This window comes from Hyperolius riggenbachi, chromosome 6 (genome assembly GCF_040937935.1).
Source record: "Hyperolius riggenbachi isolate aHypRig1 chromosome 6, aHypRig1.pri, whole genome shotgun sequence".
NCBI classification, from domain to species: domain Eukaryota; kingdom Metazoa; phylum Chordata; class Amphibia; order Anura; family Hyperoliidae; genus Hyperolius; species Hyperolius riggenbachi.
Window position 1 is genome coordinate 344,292,570 of NC_090651.1, and position 20,531 is coordinate 344,313,100.

General features: G+C 47.1%; 2 protein-coding genes across 3 annotated transcripts; one reads left to right on the forward strand and one right to left on the reverse strand.

The window, feature by feature from the left end:
• Positions 1-462: 462 nt before the first annotated feature.
• On the forward strand, positions 463-20,331 carry LOC137522965 (lens fiber membrane intrinsic protein-like). Of its 2 annotated transcripts, none has more exons than XM_068243134.1 (5): positions 463-588; positions 12,149-12,344; positions 13,663-13,809; positions 15,349-15,477; positions 18,995-20,331. In XM_068243134.1, the coding sequence occupies exons 2-5, from the start codon at positions 12,176-12,178 to the stop codon at positions 19,051-19,053; spliced, it is 504 nt and encodes a 167-aa protein (XP_068099235.1). In that variant the 5' UTR covers positions 463-588; positions 12,149-12,175; the 3' UTR covers positions 19,054-20,331. The 2 variants fall into 2 exon arrangements, with proteins under 2 accessions (XP_068099235.1, XP_068099233.1); XM_068243132.1 differs by lacking the exon at positions 463-588 and adding an exon at positions 6,320-6,460.
• Positions 3,293-6,255, reverse strand: LOC137521794 (uncharacterized). The gene is made up of 2 exons (XM_068241532.1): positions 6,124-6,255; positions 3,293-4,722 (listed from the first exon to the last, which is right to left on the reverse strand). The coding sequence occupies exons 1-2, from the start codon at positions 6,174-6,176 to the stop codon at positions 3,330-3,332; spliced, it is 1,446 nt and encodes a 481-aa protein (XP_068097633.1). The 5' UTR covers positions 6,177-6,255; the 3' UTR covers positions 3,293-3,329.
• Positions 20,332-20,531: the final 200 nt, after the last annotated feature.

The window sequence follows — 20,531 nt, forward strand, 5'->3', positions numbered from 1 at the left end:
CTTTATACTCTGCAAACAGGGGACACGGGGGCACATTCGGAGGGAGGGTGGGAGGTAGGAATGAATATACATTGTGATTACTGGCATTCTGCATCTTATATTGCCGGCTGGCGCCTCAATCTTTTTTCCCCACTCTAGTCTCTCCTCGCCGTGAGGATAGCTCCCCGCCCCGTGACACCGTGAGGGAGGGGTCAAAACAGAACTGCCACGGCGAGACCGTGACAGTTAGCCCTACTGCTTTAGGCCGCATCTTTGTAGAATACTCAAGTGCATGAACTAGCTGGCTGCAGCGAGAAGCACTTTTAGCTGTTGTACATTTTTGCTCTGTGCATGTGATGTTTTTTTTTCACACCACCACAAGTGCTTGACTTAAACAGAGAATAAAGCATGTCAGACTGACAGGTTTCTGTCCTGCTAGTGGCGGCACTGGCTGAGTAACTGCTATCTGTGTAACCACAGTCGATGAAGGCAGTTCACAGCCGCTCCCCCCTCGCTACATGAGTATGAGAAGTGACAAGAGCTCCCAGCAGACCACTCAGGAAGAGGACGAGAAGACGCAGCCCTCGCCATAATAAGGCTACTCTACAGGTAACAGAACACAATGCATTTCTCCTTCATGAAAAGTTTGTCATAGAAGTCATTTCATTATTTACTGAATAGAAAAAGTCAACAGAACCACTAATGCTCTAATTTTCCTTTAGGCCCCTTTTACACTTACCAAGTTGCTTCCACCTAACGCATGTTTATCATGCATGTTTTTGGCTGTGAAACTTCACTGTAGTGCTTTCTCTGTTTTTATTTGTGTTTGAGGGAACTTTGAAGGACAGAGGTGTCTTTTGGGAAGAAGTAGTACAGTGGTACAAACAATAGGGCTGTGTTTGCTGGACTGGGAACTTTCAGGTCGCATTCACAGCGGGACGTTGCGTTGTAATGCGACGTTAAAGTCGCAAAGCAGGATATTACAGCGCAACACAAAAATAAGGTGGTAACGCACATTAACACTGCATTACCGTGGCATACAGTAGATACAGTGGAGCATACAGGCAATGAAAAGTATACCTCTCTGTATCTGTTTAAAGAGAACCCGAGGTGGGAATTACTAATACTATTGGGGCACAGAGGCTGGTTGTGCACACTAAGACCAGCCTCTGTTGCCCCATCGTATGCCTCCATGTCCCCCCTGCTCGCCGCTATAGACCCCGCAGTGCTGGCGACACGCAGCGTGTCGCCAGCACAATGTTTACCTTAGCGCTGTCTATCAGCGCCGCTCCCCCGCCTCCTCCGCATCGGCGCACCCGCCCGTGTCCCTTCCCTCCCGCTGATAGGAGGGAAGTGACGCGGGCGGGTAGCGCCGATGCGGAGGAGGCGGGGGAGCGGCGCTGATAGCGCTAAGGTAAACATTGTGCTGGCGACACGCTGCGTGTCGCCAGCACTGCGGGGTCTATAGCGGCGAGCAGGGGGGACATGGAGGCATACGATGGGGCAACAGAGGCTGGTCTTAGTGTGCACAACCAGCCTCTGTGCCCCAATAGTATTAGTAATTCCCACCTCGGGTTCTCTTTAAGTTAACGTCCGTGTTTAGAGGTAACGCACTGTGAATGTCGCATAAGCTTAACAATACAGTGCATTAACCTGCATTATAGTGACTTTAAAACGCAGGACAATAACGTCCCACTGTGAATGCACCCTAATATACAGATTTCAACTATTTTTCATGTTTTTTTATGCAATACTGATTAGTGCTTTATTGTTAATATAACGTACTCGTTATTTTATGTTGTCGGCTAAAGTGATTGCTTGTGATAGTTTGGGCTGACAGACATTGACCAGCCACACCCACATAGCTTGGTTGCACTGCATGTGGAGGGACCAGAGACCCTAAGGAGGTTTCCTAGAGAGCCCAAGGACTCAAAAGTTGAGCCTCAACCGTTGCCAGGAGAATCCGCTTTTTCTGGCCAGAATGGCAGCAATGAATGAGCGCATATCCATGTGGGGTCCGTGCATGCCAAGCAGGACTAAGCACTCATGCAGAGAGGAAAAAAAATCACGAGTGGCTTCGGTGTACTGAGCATGTGCGGACCATACTCGCACATGCCCAGTGCGGATGTGCTTGATCACTCCCAGCCAGAAGATAAAGGGGAACCCAGCACTAGATCGATGGCCTGGAGAAGGATCCCAGAAGCCTCTGGACTATCCATCCTCTTGCTTTAATTTTCACTTATCTATCTACCCTTTTAAAAGGTGGGTTAAACAATAAACAGCAGTCACCCTGCTCCGATTTTACCTACATTGCAGCACCGGCGGCAGCTTTGTGCCTCTGGGGGCACCATCAGCGGGGTGTGAACATACAAGGGCATTCTACCTTAAAGAGAAACTCCGACCAAGAATTGAACTTTATCCCAATCAGTAGCTGATACCCCCTTTTACATGAGAAATCTGTTCCTTTTCACAAACAGAGCATCAGGGGGCTCTGAATGGCTGATATTGTGGTGAAACCTCTCCCACAAAGAAACCCCTCCCACAAGAAAAGTACATACTCTTGGCAGTTTCCTGTCTATGAACCTTGCTGTATTGTGGGAAATCGCTATTTACAGCTGTTTCCAACTGCCAAAACAGCATGCAGCAGCTACATCACCTGCCAACAGTAAAATGTTCACTGGAGTTCCTCTTTAAAACAGTGCTGAAAGTCAGGGGTGTAACTAGACTTAATAGGGCCCCCCTGCAAAACTCATAGCATGGGGCCCCCTTGGTCCCCAAGCCCCGTGAGGGTCACGTGATCGGGAGCTGGTGAATGGCAGCAGAGAGCTTTCTGCTGTGAAGCAGTGTCTGGAAACAGGAAACAATTACACACTCTCCTACACATGGTTTTTGTGAGCAAACATAGAGGTTTTTTTGCTAACTAACTGCACTTGCAGTTGGGGAGAGGGAGGAGGCGGGGCCCACAAAGCCTCTGGGCGCCCCTGCAATGGCAGGGGTTGCAGGGGTGATTGCTATGCCCATGCTGAGAGTGTCTAGAAGCTGCGGAGCTTGTTCTGCTCCTTTGATGACCAGAGATGGTCAATGAGATGAAAACCATTCCAGTTTGCTTGCATGCAAACTGTATGGAGCTTGGAACTGGGCTAAACAGAATGGACAAGAAGTACATTTGATTGGCTAAGCTCCAAACGGCATACAATTTGCATAAAATTTGCATGCAAGCTAGAATTATTAGCATCTAATTGACCATTTATGTTGATGACCATGACCATGTGATGTCACCTATGAAAAGACAAAGATAGAGTAGTTTGGGTGGTTTAGTTCCCATGCTCAGTTATATTTATGGTTCCTGTTTAATAACAGAGACGAGCTGGTGGTCTTCGGTCTCGTAATGGATAGCAGCGTGGCCAGTTCTTGAGGTTCTTCATCATCTGTTTCCTCAGCCTCTTGGATCGTCGCATCACCACCAGAGGTGTATCTGATTCAGTGTTCTTTTTTCTATGACGTGGACCTTCTGTGTTCACAGTGGCTGACTGTTGGGGTGTAAGCTCTTCCATATTTGTCTGTGATGGTGTTGTCATGTTCTTTGTGGTTTCCAGTGCTGGTGGTGGTATCAGCTGTGTCGCTGGTGTAATTACCGATGAGGTCGGTAGTTTGGTCTTTCGTTGCTTCATCTGCACTGTTGGTGTGGTCACCTGTGGTATAACTGGTTTAATTGGTGTATAAATCACTGTAGTGGTTGCGGGTACTCTTGTGGCCATCCTGTGTGTTGTTATAGGCAGGGGCATTGCAGAAGGTCGCATGGCTGGTGTATTCACAGAAGGTCTTGTTGCCACAACAGGAGGTGTCATAGTAGGTGATGCTGTGGGAAGTCCCACCACTGATGTCATTACAGGCAGGCAAGTGACTGGGGACATCACAGTAGGAGATCCAGACATTGGTGACAATGCAGGAGGTCTATCACCTGATGAATGTACAGGCCGTCTAAAGACTGGGGCCATTGCAGGACGAGGTCCAGGCACTGGAGACAATACAGGAGGTCTCTCATCTGATAAATACACAGGCTGTCTGAAGGCTGGGGCCATTGCAGGACGAGGTCCAGGCACTGGAGAAAATACAGGAGGTCTCTCCTCTGATGAAAACACAGGCAGTCTGACGGCTGGGGCCATTGTAGGATGAGGTCCAGGCACTGGAGACAATACAGGAGGTCTGTCATCTGATGAATACACAGGTAGTCTGAAGGCTGGGGCCATTGTAGGACGAGGTCTAGGCACTGGAGACAATACAGGAGCTCTCTCAACTGAGGAATATACAGGCAGTCTGAAGGCTGGGACCATTGCAGGATGAGGTTCAAACACTGAATACAATGCAGGAGGTCTCCCACCTGATGAATGTACAGGCAGTCTAAAGACTGGGGCCATTGCAGGACGAGGTCCAGGCACTGGAGACAATACAGGAGGTCTCTCATCTGATGAATTTACAGGCAGTCTAAAGACTGGGGCCATTGCAGGATGAGGTCTATTCACTGGAGACAATGAAGGAGGTCTCCCACCTGATGAATATACAGGCAGTCTAAAGACTCGGGCCATTGCAGGACGAGGTCCAGGCACTGGAGTCAATACAGGAGGTCTCTCATCTGATGAATATACAGGCAGTCTAAAGACCGGGGCCATTGCAGGACAAGGTCCAAGCACTGGAGACAATGCAGGAGGTCTCTCAGTGGATGAAGATACAGGAAGTGTGACACTGTAAAAAGAAACAAAGATTCAGAAAGCTGATATAGCAGAGGCAGCAAACTCCTCTTCAGGCCAATCCACTCTTTACTGAAAGATGAAATCAGAAACTGAAACTATAGACCTGTAAGCTTAATCAAGGCTGGATTTATACTTTTTGTGCCCCTAGGCCAAGTTTGTTGTGGCTCCCCTTTCATGTGATAATAATAATCCAAACATTTGTATAACGCTTTTCTCCTGTCGGACTCAAAGCACTCAAGAGCTGCAGCCACTGGGATGCGCTCAAGAGGCCACCCTGCAGTGTTAGGGAGTCTTGCCTTTAACTCCTTACTGAATAGGTACTGACCCTAGCCAGGATTCAATCCTTAGTCTCCCATGTCTAAGGCGGTGTTCTTAACCACTTGAGGACCGCAGTGTTAAACCCCCCTAAAGACCAGGCCATTTTTTAAAAAATAGGCCTCGCTGCAGGCCGCACATGTCAGCAAACAAGTGACCCCCCCCCCCTTTCTCCCCACCAACAGAGCTTTCTGTTGGTGGGGTCTGATCGCCCCGCCCAATGTTTATTTTTATTTTTTCAGTAAATATTTATTTCTATTTTTTTCCTAATAAATTTCCTTTTTTTCCGCTAGTCCCTCCCCTCCCTCTGCCAGCCAATCACTGTGATCGGCTATCATAGGCTTCAGCCTATGACAGCCAATCACCCCAGAGCCACTGGAGTGGACAGCTGTGTCACACGACTGTCCCCAGTACAGCGCTGCCTTAGATCGCAGCGCTGTATGGGGTAATTAGACGGCGAAACGTCTAACAGTCTTCTAGCAGTGATTGCCGCTAGGAGGCTGCGGAGCGATCTCCTGCAGAACAGGCCCCAAGGACTTTAGGCAGTCCTGGGGCTGCCACCGCGGCCACACCCATCGGCGTGACACGGTCGGCAAGCAGTTAACCAGGACACTATTCAGCCACTGCTACAGCAACACCCTCCCATTCTATGTGCAGCCCCCTCTTCCATGTGTATCGTTCTGCAGTCCCTCTACTTCATGAATAGCTGCTTTGGACATTAGTTTCATTTTTTTATGTGTTGCTGCCCATTTTCAGCCTCTTCTTTCATATGTAACAATAACAACCCCTCTTTCATGTTCAGGTGATCCCTCGGGCTGCAGTCGAACATGGCCAGGGCCTTTGCAGCCTGTCATGAAATCTGTCCCTGGCCGTGGGTCCCCTCAACTAGACAAGTGACGAGCTCTATTTCTGCTTTCCCTAGAGGGCGCCACCATGCAGGCCTGTCTCCTCTGACCTCGTGAGAATAACTGCTTCAGAAAGCCCACCTGTAACTGTACTAAGCTATCATTTTGCAATAACAAGACCCTCCAGACCCAGAGAAGCATAAGGAACATAGTACAGCAAAACAGAGTCTTACCGAGACACAATCAGGGGCCTCTGATTGTTGTTTTCGGTCTGTTGGGGATCCATTGGGATCCCTGTACTCCTCTGTCAGCCCTGCTGAAGCCAAGTGTGCGATCTGGCAGTTACTCTGCAGCCAGTACTGATGTCACCTGACGTCTCAAGTCACATGACTCAACTGGTTTATTTTTTTTTTTACATAGACTAATGAGTGCTTTATTTAACATAGTAAATAACAATATTTAGTGATAATTTCCAGATTAAAAAGCTTAAAAAAATGACTATATCATTCATAATTGAGACAAATGTTTAGAATGCACTATCGGGGGCGCACCTCTGGATCAGTCACCGAGGTGAGTTTGTATTGCTATCTCCAGCATGCAGTAACATTGATCAGGTAAAAATGGCGCAGGACGAGCGCCGCTAAAAATGGTGCCGACGTACGCGGGAATTTTAAAAGCCGTAATTAGTGGCAATGAATGGTAATTGTGACATCCGATGAATAGTGGTTAAGGGCTGGAACCCACAGGAGCGCTTTTGGCAGCGTTTTGGCAGCACTGTGATATGCTAGCAGTTTGCCAAAACGCTGGGCTAATGTTAATGGATGGGGCAACTTCCACAGGAGCGTTTGCGTTTCTCACAAACGCAAACGCAGGACGTGCAGCATTTTGGGAGCGTTAGCGCTTCAATGTAAAGTATTGAAACGCTAGCGGAAACGCTCAGCAAAACCTAAACTGAGCGGTTTTGCTAGCGTTTTGCGGTTCAGCACACTGTAACAAAATGAAAAATAATTCACAGGACCAATCAGGATAAAAACGCAAAACGCTACGCACCCGCTGGGCAAAAAAATACAATGTTGCAAAACACGACCAAAAACGCACATGAATCCGCTTGCAAACCGCTCAGACAAAACGCTAGCGGTTGCGTTTTGCGTTTGCTGATTTCAGTGGGTTCCAGGCCTAAGGGTTAGTCAACAGGGCGGGGTTAGTTAAGGTTAGGCAGTGGGGGGAAGTGGTTAATAGGCACCAGGTGGGGTCTTTTGCTGGGAACACACCATGAGTTTTTCGGGCAAATAGATGGCTCGATGGATGATTTCCAACAGGTCCGATCTGATTGATCGTTTTTCTGATCGATTTTCTCATAGAAGTGAATGGAAATTGATCAGAAAAACAATTAGAAAATCAATTGGCCAGTAAATCTACTGAAAATACTCATCGTGTATTCCCAGCATCAGTGTTAGGCATAGGTAGAGGGAGGTTTCAGTGTGAGAGTAAGAGGAGACGTTATTATACATGACCTGCTCCTGGCGATCACGTCTCCTCCACTCTCAGGTTAGCTTGCAGGTGCTGTGCAGCCAGCCAATCACCATGCGGCTTCATTCCCTGCATGGTGATTGGCTAGCAGCACAGCACCTGCAAACTAACCAGGAGGCGGAGGAGACTTGCTCGCCAGGGGCAAGTAATGTATAATAATGTTTCCGCTGCACCTTCTGCATATAGGTACAGAACCGCCCCAGACCTGCACAACCCCAATCCCACCCCAAGTAGGCGACACCAGTTGGCACAGGCGCAGAGCACTCCCAGCCGCAGGAGCGAGATGGGGGAGCCCGCTTGGCCACACTGCACCGACAGCCCCGACTGGACGCGGAGAACGCGGCTGGTAAGGAAGCCCTAAATCTAAGGAGGTTTTAATCACCGGCGTGGGAGCGATCTGCACGGAAGTGGGGGTGAAAGAAGCCCCAGGTATGTATAAAACTTTACCCCCCCCCCTAATCTCAGGTGCACTTTAAGCAGTACTTTGCTATGTGTCTCGAGTCCAGCATGCATCAACAGGAGCCACCAACCCACAGCAGTGCAGATTATCTTACAAGAGATGCAAGTAGCACAGTGCCATCTACAGGCCAGATGTATGAACAAAACACTGTGCTGCAGAAAAGGGGACAGTTAGGAGCTTTGGGTTTGCAGGGAAACAAAGATCTGCCCTAGTCATGTGTGTATTGTTTGCTGATGAACCCTCTATGGTGGGAGTTGTGGTGGAGATGACTGTACATATGTCTTCATATTTCCTTGCTGCAGTAACCCTCCTCCTCATCTCAGTTGTGTGGGGACAGTAGATGTTCCTCGTCACCCCTCAGGATCTCTCTAGTGTGGGCCCTGTGGGGGACAGTGTGAGTTGTTTCCTCGGAAGTTGTTGAGAGAGGGGCCTGTCACACCTGTGGGTTTCTAAACTCACAGCTCTGCGGTCTTCAGTCACTTGTGAGCTAGAGATGTGGTTAGTTCCTCACAGCCCTGAAAATAACATCAGCCGGTCTCTCTAGCTGTACAGAGAGCTCACCTTCTGCTGCACCAGCGCTAAACTCTGCAGATTGGAAACAATGATGCATCAGGTTTACAGAAACACGGCTTAGGTAATAGCACACACACTTCAGACATACTGTAGTAGTGTACACAATCAGCAAACTACAGAAAACAACGCAAAAAACAATACATTTCACATTCATTTTTTAAATAAAAAAAAGTTTTTTTTTTCTTTTTACATTTCTCAGACTTTAAAAAGACACTGAAGTGAAAAAAACCCTCTTGATATAATTAATTGGTTGTGTAATACGGATAAGTAATAGAACATTAGTTTGAAAGAAAATGGTGTCGTATTTTTATTTTCAGGTATATAGCTTTTTTTTTTTATAACATTGCATCATTCTCTAATATTTTCAGTTTACCCACTACTCAGCATTCTAAATGATTTCACAGAGCAGGCTAATGAATCTTTGAACTTTTTCTCTGCAGAAAAAAATAAAAATAAAGAATAAACAATGAGAGAGGCCTGGTGCACACCAAAAACCGCTAGCAGATCCGCAAAATGCTAGCAGATTTTAAAACGCTTTTTCTTCTTTTTCTGTAGCGTTTCAGCTAGCATTTTGCGGTTTTGTGATTCGTTTTTGGTGTAGTAGATTTCATGTATTGTTACAGTAAAGCTGTTACTGAACAGTTACTGTAACAAAAAACGCCTGGCAAACCGCTCTGAAGTGCCGTTTTTCAGAGCGGTTTGCGTTTTTCCTATACTTAACATTGAGGCAGAAACGCATCCGCAATCCAAAATCTGCAGCAGCCCGGGAGTATGCGTTTCTGCAAAACGCCTCCCGCTCTGGTGTACACCAGCCCATTGAAATACATTACCCTAGCGGATCCGCACCCGCAAGTGGATCGCAAACCGCAGCCGAACCGCTCTGGTGTGCACTAGGCCAGACAGTTGAGATAAGAGCTTCAAAAGACAGTGCTGCCCAAGACTTTATAAAGTGGCGGAGCTCACAGGGAAGCTCTTTTGCATAGATAACAACTAAAGTTTCTTAAAGGGAACCTGTACTGAATACAATTATTTAAAACCACTTAACGACCAGCTAACGCCCATAGGCGTCAGCAGGTCTTAAGTGGGTTACCATGGAAACGGCCGCTCGATCGAGCGGCCTTTTCATGTCAGTTCACGGAGGGTGTCTCCGTGAACAGCCGGAGAGCCGCCGATCGCGGCTCGCCGGCAAAATGTAAACACGCGGGGAAGAAATCCCCGCTGTTTACATCATACGGCGCTGCTGCGCAGCAGCGCCGTAGGGCAGATCGGCGATCCCCGGCCTCTGATTGGCCGGGGATCGCCGGCATCTGATAGGCGGAAGCCTATCCTTCAATGCGCAGGACGGAAGTCCGTCCTGCGCTTTACGTAGGAAGAGGGAGAGGGAGGTAAGCAGCGTGAGGGCGGAAATGGCTGCGGAGGGCGGCTTTGAGGAGCCCCCCCGCAAAACGCAGATGGCCGGCCGCGATCAGACCCCCCCCCCCCCCCCGGCAGGACATGCCCTGCCTATTACCCGATCTGTGCTGCGGGCTGAAAAGCCCACGCAGCACAGATCTGCCAAAACTCGGCCGGTCCTTAAGTGGTTTAAAATAAACACATGAGGTAACTTCAAATGAACATTAAATAGTTACCTTGCCATCCGTTCCTCTCAGAAACTCACCATTTTCTTCTGACAATGATCCCTTCCAGTTCTGACAACATTTTGTCAGAACTGAAATATATCAGTTGCTGTCAGTTATTTATCATTTGATGTCAGTTATAGCTGAGTGGACAACTGATGTGCCAAGTAATGTCCATGTTTCCCTATGGCTCAAGTGGGCGATGTTACAGTTTAACAGTGTGTTGATCAGAAAGCTGGTATGGGGTAATGGCCATTTTTAAAATGGAGGACGGAGAATTCCCTGGATCACAGTAGACAAACAGGACACAGGAGAGGAGAAAGAGATTGATGAATAGACTACACGGGAGGCAAGTATGACCTGTGTATGGTTACTTTGACTTTTAATTTGCAGTTCAGGTTTTCTTTAACTCTTCCTGTACTGGAAACAATATGAGACTCATATCTGTGCTACTAATGTTCTATTTCTTAGCTATTTCTTAGCTGTACTACACATACAAATCATTATATCATAAGTTTATTTTCACTTCAGATTCCCTTTAAATCTAACTTCCCCCTTCCGACCCCTAACTCTAATTCCCTCTGGATCGCATATTCTGATCCCACATGCGCAGTACAGAAATGCTCGTCTTTTAGGCCGGTTTTATACCTATTTTTTTTGCGTTGCGATGCTCCTGCTACATGGTATCACAAAAAATGTCAATCATATGACCCTGTGGCAGAGCGTATAGACATACAGTATGCATAGCTCCGTCCCTGCTCAGTGACATACTCCCCGCTGGACAGGAAGTACATCACTGCTGGGATTCCTGATGGCCTGTACATGTGCGCTGCAACGCACCGCTCTCCGTTGTTTACATTTACTGTGTCGCCTATAGACTTTCATCACCCCAAGCTCCGTCCGCTAACCTAGGTGTTTGCGGTTACGTGCTGCAGCAAGAAGTGTGAAAGTCTCCATAGAATTTAATTGCTTTTGCACCCTATTGCAGTAAAATGGGGTAACGCAAAGCCTGCCATGGAAATTCAAATGGGGATAATGGTGGCTTGAGGGCATGGAGACAGGGCCGGGCAGGCTCCATAGGATCTACAGCCTTCCCTTTACATGGGTAAGTATCTAACCTCGAGCGAGTTTCCCCCCTCCAGCCTTGCTTTAAAGGACAACTGAAGCAAGAGGAATATGGAGGCTGCCATATTTATTTCCTTTTAAACAATACCAGTTACCTGGGAGCCCTGCTGATCAACTTCCTCCAATACTTTTAGCCGTAGATCCTGAACAACTGCAGCAACTGCAGGTGCAATGAGATTTACAGCTGCCGCACATGTGCATAGCTCCCAACTGCATGCGCAGTATGATTTTTCCCAATTGGCATATGTGTAGTATCGGAATTTGCAATTTAAGCATCGAGTAGGGGTGGTGGTTAGTCTGAGCCATCCAAGAGGGGCAGAGGTATTAGGCATTGGAGTTGGGGAGGTTAGAGTTGGGCAGAAGACAGGAGAGCTTAGTGTTAGGCATTGGAAATGGGTAGGTTAATTTTAGGCATCTAAGAGGGCAGGATTAGTGTTAGGTAGGGGTGAGAAGAGGTTAATGTTGCTTGTTAGAAAGCCGGCGCACATTAATGACATCGTAGGGCTGCATTACAGGTGGTAATCGCTTTGTAAATTCCTATGTGGTCACCGTGGGTCATGTGCAGACCCACTCATGACTTCCCTGCCAGCATTTTTGAATTGATAAATGTCTAATCACGATTTTTTTTTTTTCTGTTTGTAACTTGTGAGAGTTTGTTCTTTGAAGTGGTTATAGCCAGAGATGGATAATGGGGTCCTAGGTAAGGTAGTAGATTTGGGGCCACCTTGTGGTCCTTTTAGTAAGCTGAAGTGAAGAGAGGTCAGGGAAGGTGGCAGGTGGGCCCCTTGACACCCACTGCGCCCCAAGCACCCGCCTAGTAGATGATCCTGCTCTGGTTATAGCAAATCATCCCCAATGTTCGTCAGTATAAGATGCTATACTGCATGATTATCGTTGTGTTGCTCTTGATGATGACCATACACCAATGAGTGAACATCTGCTTTTCCCCTATAGCTGCCATCTGGGCCAACCCTGAGGAAGATGTTGTGTGGTAACGTTGTCGGGATCACCTGTGCCTCCCTCACCTTCATCATGCTGCTCACCGGGATCCTCAGTGACTACTGGCTGGTGAATTTTGGGAAAGACCTGTTCCACCAAGGCATCTGGCAACAATGTACCAAAAACCTGTGCCACAGACTCACCGGGATAGGTGAGGTGTCTGTTTCTGGTATTCAGGGCTTACCGACTCACCACTTGTGGCCCGATTCTAGGCTTCTGTTTATCATTTTAGAAACTTTTAAGGGTTATTATTGCCATCTGCGCCCCCAGACAGGGCCGGATTTAGGCCAAGGCCTTCTAGGCCATGGCCTAGGGCACCACGGGAGGAAGGGCACCAAAGCAGCAGGCTGCAATGCAAGGAGGTCAGGCAAGCACCTGATTGCAGTACTCTGCTGCCAGCCGCCTGTGCAGCAGCCACCTTGCTCTCTGTGCATCTTTGCATTGTGTCCGGCGGCTATAGACTTGGGCAGCATTGGAGACGGATAGGAAGAGGACGCTTTTGCACTGAAGAGGAGCAGAGAAATGAGTGACACAGATGGCTGCTGCGGGGTGAAGGCGAGCTGGCTACCTATACTGAAAGGGGGGTGGGAAAAGGAGAGATTAAGGGAGTCATCTGGCTACCTATACTGGAGGGAAAGGGGGAGGGGTCATCTGGCTACCAATACTGGGGGTGTCATCAGGCTATGTATACTAGAAGGAAAGGGGGAGGGGTCATCCGGCTACCTATAATAGAGGGAAAGGGGGAGGGGTCATCTGGCTACCTATACTAGAGGGAAAGGGGGTAGGGGCCATCTGGCTACATATACTAGAAGGAAGGGGGAGGGTCACCAGGCTACCTATACTGGAGGGAAAAGGGGAGGGGTGGGGGCAGCTGGTGACAGTGGCCTAGGGCAGTAAAGAGTACAAATCCGGCCACGCCCCCAGAGACCCTCACTTCCTGTCTCCATGGATTTAACACGACATCTGGGTACAGTTGAGTGTACAGTCTTGTAAAATCTCTGCAATGGGAAGCAAGAGAAATGGCAGATACCAGCAGTGAGAGGAACAGAGGTGGGGCCAGCCATATTCTGCCAGTCTGTAATAGTATCAATTACCTGTAGGCACTTGCCTAATGTGCCTATAACTAAATCTGGATAAGGACCAGTGGAAGCTCAAATGTGCAAATTGCCATAATCCTCTGTCTCTCTCCCCCCCACCTCCACAAGACAGTACATGCAGCCTCCTGCTACTCTTCCCCTCACCTCCCCTCAGGACTGTGCATGCAGCCTCCTTCCTCCCCTCAGGACAGTACATGCATCCTGCCTGTCCTCCCCTTTAGGACAGTGCATGCAGTACATTGGCCAGAATATCTGTACGGGGCTTCTGACAATGTATATAGCAGGGTCAGTGACAAGCATATCATGAAGGGAGAATGCTGAGCCAGTTGACAAGATTGCGTTGTCCTTATGTTAAGCGCATTTCTATTTCAGCCTTCCTCGATGCCACCCGCGGTCTCCTCATCTGCTCGACGGCCTTCCTCCTGTTTGGAATCCTGTTTTCCTGTCTCACCTTCCTCAGCTATCATGTGGGCAAGGTGACAGCATCCCTGGCAGCTGCAGCAGTGGAGACTTTATCAGGTAAGGACGCAGTGGTGTAGCTAAGGAGCTTGGGGCCCCAGTGCAAGTTTGACTTGGGGCCCCAAGCACTCTATTGATATGGTGCCCCAAAACCTACCCAGCACAGCTGCAGTGTCAGAAAAGTGAATTGAGGATACAGTTTATGAAGGCTTACCACTATGCAATGCACATATACTGTAGCTCAATGCACATATAGAGGTGTTCATCATGGTAACAGTAAAAAAGGGCGTAGGAGGCTAGTGGAAAAATCGGGCGCCGCCATTCACTCCCATAATAAATATCGTTTAATGGGCGCCCGATAGGAAAAAAGGGCGCCGGAGAAAAATAACGTTTTAAAAGCGGCGCCCGGAGACTTAATGTTTTATTACTGCTTCTCATGATTACACATTATTTAATGATTTATACATTTTTAATATTATTTTTAAACGAAAAACAGTACAATATTTTTTTCAAACATTATTTTTAAACGAAAAACAGTACAATTTTTTTTTTACATTATTTTTAAACGAAAAAAACGCACATTATGTTTTTGAAACTTTATTAATGCTTATCACAGGGGGGTCTTAGGTTTAGGCACCAACAGGGGGGTCTTAGGTTTAGGCACCAACAGGGGGTCTTAGGTTTAGGCACCAACAGGGGGGTCTTAGGTTTAGGCACCAACAGGGGGTCTTAGGTTTAGGCACCAACAGGGGGGTCTTAGGTTTAGGCACCAACAGGGGGGTCTTAGGTTTAGGCACTAACAGGGGGGTCTAGGGGTTAGGGGTAGGTACAGGGAGGGTTACTTAGGCATCAACAGGGGGGGTCTTAGGTTTAGGCATCAACAGGGGGGTCTAGGGGTTAGGGGTAGGTACAGGGAGGGTTACTTAGTAAAAATTTTTTAAACGTTATTATACGTTTCACTATTTAAACGAAAGATTAACGTTTTTACAATTGCCGATTTAATGCACATTATTTAATTATTTATAACTTTATAAAACATTAATTTTAAACGAAATACAGTACAATACATTTTTAAACGTTATCCATGCTTATCGTTTAAAACCCCGCGCCCTTTTTTCCCAGCGCCCCTTTTTAACGTACGCGTTCATCATTACCAGCATAGCACCAATGCAAAGCTAATAAGATAGATGAAAGAGGGCCCCTAGTGGGACCCTCTGGTCCATAGGCCCCGGTGCGGTCACTACCTCAGCATCCCCTGTTGGTATGCCACTGTAAGGACCTGAAGTTTATTGGAGAAAAAAAATTGAATCGCAAATCAAAAGCGTTTTACAGTTTACTGTACAGCGCTTCTAATCACTGGGAAACGCAAGTGATATCGCACTAGGAATCGCTGCACACAGCGCTGCGGTGGTTTTAAAGTGCTGGCTTCCACGCTTCAGAATAGTTTAGTTTGTCTCTGCACAAAAAAAGAAAGGTATGAAAATGAAAACAATATTCGATAAAATCCTTGGTGAGCACAAGGATGCTGTTTTCTCAACAGAAGTGGTATGTCAGTGTGAGACCACCGTATAAGATAACACTATCGTTCTTCCATTACAGCGGTCTTCCTGATCATCGGAATGGCTGTGTACACAGGAAACACATCTGATCGTGTCTTGAACAACTCCTACAATTACCAGTGGTCATTCTTCCTCTGCTGGGCCTCTGCTCTGACCTCCATTCTTGCAGGTTGGTTCTCGTTCCCCCATTTTCTGATCTAGAGGGGAGCTCCATGATCGGATAAAAGCCGAATGACACCAGATCCCACTTGTTTGTAAATTGAGGCTTCTGCAGCTAAGAATCGGCCTTGACATTTTAATCACATGACAAGAAGAAACGAGATAAACGAGTCAGTTTCTAGGCTGAGTGGATGTGGCTGCTGCAGCTGATGCAACCTTGATTGCATCATACTAAAAAACACTGATGATTGATTGCATCATTCTGCTAACCAGACTGCAAGAGGGAGGCATAGACTGAAATTCTCTGAGAAGTTGGCAACCTACAGCACAGACAGCCTGTGATAAAAAGATCAGCTTGATGTTATTGGAGTTTTTGACAGTTCTGGCAAAAGATTAGAACCTTTCATTTATTTTTTTCATTGTCCTGTGTCCCCATCTAAGTGAGTTCTGATTAGTGATGAGCAGAAATTACGTCTATGTGTAATTACGCATTGTAATTGGTAATTGGGGGAAAAGCGTAATTACTTTCATATGTAATTGTAAGCATTCGTAATTACGCATGAATTTTCGCGTATCCGCATGAATTGCAATGAATAGCAAAGACCCCAAAGCCGATTACTCCTATACGTAATTACAAATTGTTAATGTAATAATTCAATCAGCGGGTACAAGTTCAAAAAAATAATTGTTCAGAAAGACTTTGTAGTTTTTGAGAAGATCGATTTTAAAAAAATGGTTTTTAAACTGTCAATGGTTTTGAGTTTCAAAAACATTTTTCTTTGCATTTTTAATATCGATTTTCTCTAAAATGACAAGGTCTTTTTTTACAATTTTTTTTTACTTGTACCCACTATGAGGACCGCAGTGTTAAACCTTCCTAAAGACCAGGCCATTTTTTGCTAAATTGGCCACTGCAGCTTTCAGGCCAAGCTGCAGGACCGCACAACTCAGCACACAAGTGATTCCCTCCTCCCCCCCTTTCTGTTGGTAGGGTCTGATCACCCCCAGCATTGTTTATTTATTTTTTATAAATATTTTTTTTATTATTATTTGTCTAATAAATTTCTTTTTTTTTTTTTTTTTTTTTTGAACTCGCCCTCCCCTCCCCAGCCAGCCACTCACTGTGATCGGCTGTCATAGGCTTCAGCCTATGACAGCCAATCACCCCTGAGCCTCTGGAGGGGACAGCCATGTCCCCAGTACAGCTCTGCCTTAGATCGCAGCGCTGTACGGACTTAAAAGATGGCGGTTTCGCCATCTAACAGTCTCCTAGCAGCGATCACTAGAGACTGAAAGCGCAATCTCCTGCAAAACAGGCCCGCAGGACCTTACACCGATCAGTGTTAGGCGGTCCAGGGGCTGCGGCCACGCCCATTGGCGTGACGCGGTCGGCAAGTAGTTAACATATGCAGTAATTTTGGTAGCAATAGCATGCATGGGGGTTTGCTATTTACCATCAAAGTCGGCACAAAATTACACGTAATGCGTAAATGAATGCGTAACTATGAATGATTAACAATTAGTAATTACGTATAGGCATTATTGCGAAAATTTACACGAAATTTCGCGTAAACTTAGCTGATTACGATCATCACTGGTTCTGATAATTGTTTTCATGATGGTAAGTGGGTACGTTTCTATCGCAGGGACAGAGGCTAATAACGTTTTTTTCTGTAGCGTTGGGAAGGGTCCAAACAAAAACAAACAAGTTTTCACATTTCGCTTATAGCAGAGACTTAAAGGGAACCGAGGTGAGAGGGATATGGAGACTGCCATATTTATTTCCTTTTAACTTCTTGCCGACCGCTCCACGTCAATTGGCGTGAACGCAGCGGCAGCCCCAGGACCGCTCCACGCTGATTGGCTTGAACGGCCTTCTATGGGACTAGCATGAGATCGTGCACACCGATGCACGCGCATCTCCACTTGGAAGGCGTAGCGGAGCCCAGTGGCGATCACCGCTCGGAGACTGTCGCCGTCAATAAACATTGTACAGCGCTGCGATCTGCAGCAGCGCTGTACTGGGGACAGCCGTGTGCCACGTGCCACAAAAGTGATCGGCTGTCATAGGCTCAGGGCTCTTTCACACCAGAGCCCTTTTCGTGCGTTTCAACGTAAAGGCAATTCTTTGCGTTAACCAAGGTACAATGAAAGTCCATAGACTTTAATTTTACCTTTCACACCCAACGCTACGTTTTCGGTTCGATGCACCTGAGAGAGTTTATCCGCCGGGAGCTGGCGTTTTCCGTCAGGTTCAATTAATAGCTACCGCCACTGATTGCGTCGCACCGCAGATTCCCGACAACATGCCGCAGGGCATATAACGTGTGCAGGAAACGGCTCCTGCACACGTTGGTAGATGTGAAAGAGGCCTGAAGCCTATGACAGCTGATCAAGCTGACTGGCTGGCGGGGGCACGGAGGGTGGGTCAAACAAAAAAATGAACAAATTTATTTAACCCTCTGGGCGATATAATTACATCGCCCAGGAGGGGGCGCAGCACTTTTTTTTAAATTTTTTATATCGTGTAGCGAGCCCTGGGCTCGCTACATGATAGCCGCTGCGCAGCGGCATCCCCACACCCACTCCGATCGCCTTCGGCGATCAGAGTTTTCCTGCTGGGCTTCCCCGGTCGTCATGGCGACGGGGCGGCATGACGTCACCGACGTCATGGACGTCGTGACGTCAGAGGGAGTCCCGATCCACCCCTTAGCGCTGCCTGGCACTGATTGGCCAGGCAGCGCAAGGGGTCGGGGAGGGGGGGGGGCTGCGCGGCACGGCGGGTAGCGGCGGATCGGAGGCGAGTGGCGGAGATCGGAAGTTACACGCAGCTAGCAAAGTGCTTGCTGCGTGTAACCAAAAAAAAATTACGCAAGTCGGCCCACCAGGGCCTGAGAACTCCTCCTGCGCGACATACCCCGAGCTCAGCTCGGGATTATCGCCCAGGAGGTTAATAAATAATAAAATAAATATTTATAAAAAAACAAACAAACAACTAGAGAGCGATCAGACCCCACCAACAGAGAGCTGGGGAGGAAAGGGGGGTGGGGAATCACTCGTGTGCTGAGTTGTGCAGCCCTACAGTGAGGCCTTAAAGCTGCAGTGGCCCAATTAGTCAAAAATGCCCTGGTCTTTAGGGGGGTTTAACACCGCGGTCCTCAATACCAATTGCCTGGCAGTCCTCCTGATCCTATATCTCTAAATACTTTTAGCCATAGACCCTGAACAAGCATGCAGCAGATCAGGTACTTATGCCAGAAGATCAACAGGGCTACCAGGAAACTGGCATTGTTTAGAAAGAAAGAAATATGGCAGCCTCCGTATCCCTCTCGCCTGAGGTTCCCTTTAAAACTCTCTGCTGAATGTGTTCTCAATTTGCTGGTGGTCATACTACAAAGAAAGATGTGGTAAGATTGTACAATTATTGTCTAATGTATGGACAGCTTCACAGTCGCGGCCAATAATCTTATAAAATGCTTGCAGCAAAGCATTGTTTATGTCTCTAACCTAGACTTTTCTCTCTGCAGTAATCTCTCACATCCTGGCGCACACAGTGTCCCCCATCCCCGGATATGAGTCTGTGTGAGACCCTCGTGTATCTCCAGCAACCCGACAAACTCCAGGACCAGCAGGGAAATCCCACACTCGCTGACACATGACTGCTGCATACATCATTTTATAAATCAATGTTATTGTGAATCATCTATTTCAATTTCTAGCCAGCTATACATTCCCAACCCATAGAGCAATCTCAGATTGTGCTTCTTAGACTACCACAGTAACCACGCTTTGTTTGGAGTACAGTGTCCACAAATTCCCATCCTTCTGCTTCCTTCTGAGTAATTAGTGGATACGCGAGGTGACATGATGAGATAGACATGTGTATGAACAGTGCCAAGCACACAAATGACTATGCTGTGTTCCTTTTTTTCTTTCTCTGCCTGAAAGAGTTAAAAATCAGGTATGCAAGTGACAGCTTCTGTCCAGGTTGGACTATAGCGTAACCATAAGGGTACAGACATACGATAACGATCGTTCGTTCTGAACGACGAACGATGTTAAAGGAGGTATCGGCCGATGATCGTTTGAAGAAAGGCTACTTTGAACATCGTTCGTGTACGAACGATCTTGGAACGAGCGTTGCGTGCGCAACATGATGTATAAACTGATTTCAAACACAAGTGTCAAAAAGAACTGTTTGAGCATGTGCAAAGCTTTGAGAACGAACGACCGATCGTTGTACAGACATTACTTTTTGAACGATGGTCGTTGGAAAAGATCTGGCAGAATGGATCGTTCTTTACCAACGACGTATCTCGTTGGTCGTTCGTTTTAATGATCGTTCGTGCACTTTTTACGAACGATCGTCGGGCAATGTTGTCGGTAACGATCGTTTCCAACGACTATAGTCTGATGTCTGTACGCACCCTATGGCACTACAGCCATAAAATACTTTCCTGGCAGAAAATGGCCACTGAGAGCAGGAAAGAGATAAAAAGGATCAATAGTTCATAGATTTTTGGCTCCGACATACTTCAATTAAAGTGTCAATTTGAGAAGAGAGAATGAAACAGTATACATTTAATAAGACCATGGGGTATCTAAAAAGGTCATTTTTTGGAGAATAGATACAATTGTTTGTCTCATCAGTTTATGTTCACCTTGTGTTTTCTTGAAGTGCTTAGAGCTTGAGCCCATCATTACATGTGCAGTACACTTGAGCTAATCCGGAAATTTGAACTGGCTCTGACTCCCCCATGTACTCACTTCTGTTAGGTGCCCTTAGGAATGGTTGTCCTTGTATAAGCACTTAAATAGAGTCTGAAGCCCTTAAAAAATACCTATTTTTACTAGGCAGTCCTGTTCAGCACTAAGGCCATAGCTGAAATGCCGCATTCCCACGGCAGAACGATCAATACCCCCCAAATCCCCAGGGCAAAATTCGGGGCTCCTTCTGGGTAGAAGCAGAGCTTTGTGCAGCAGCTCTGCCTCTACTCGCGTCAATCTCTGCGGATCTCCGCCCCCTCCCGACCCCTCTCAGTCTTCTTTCACTGAGAGGGGCGG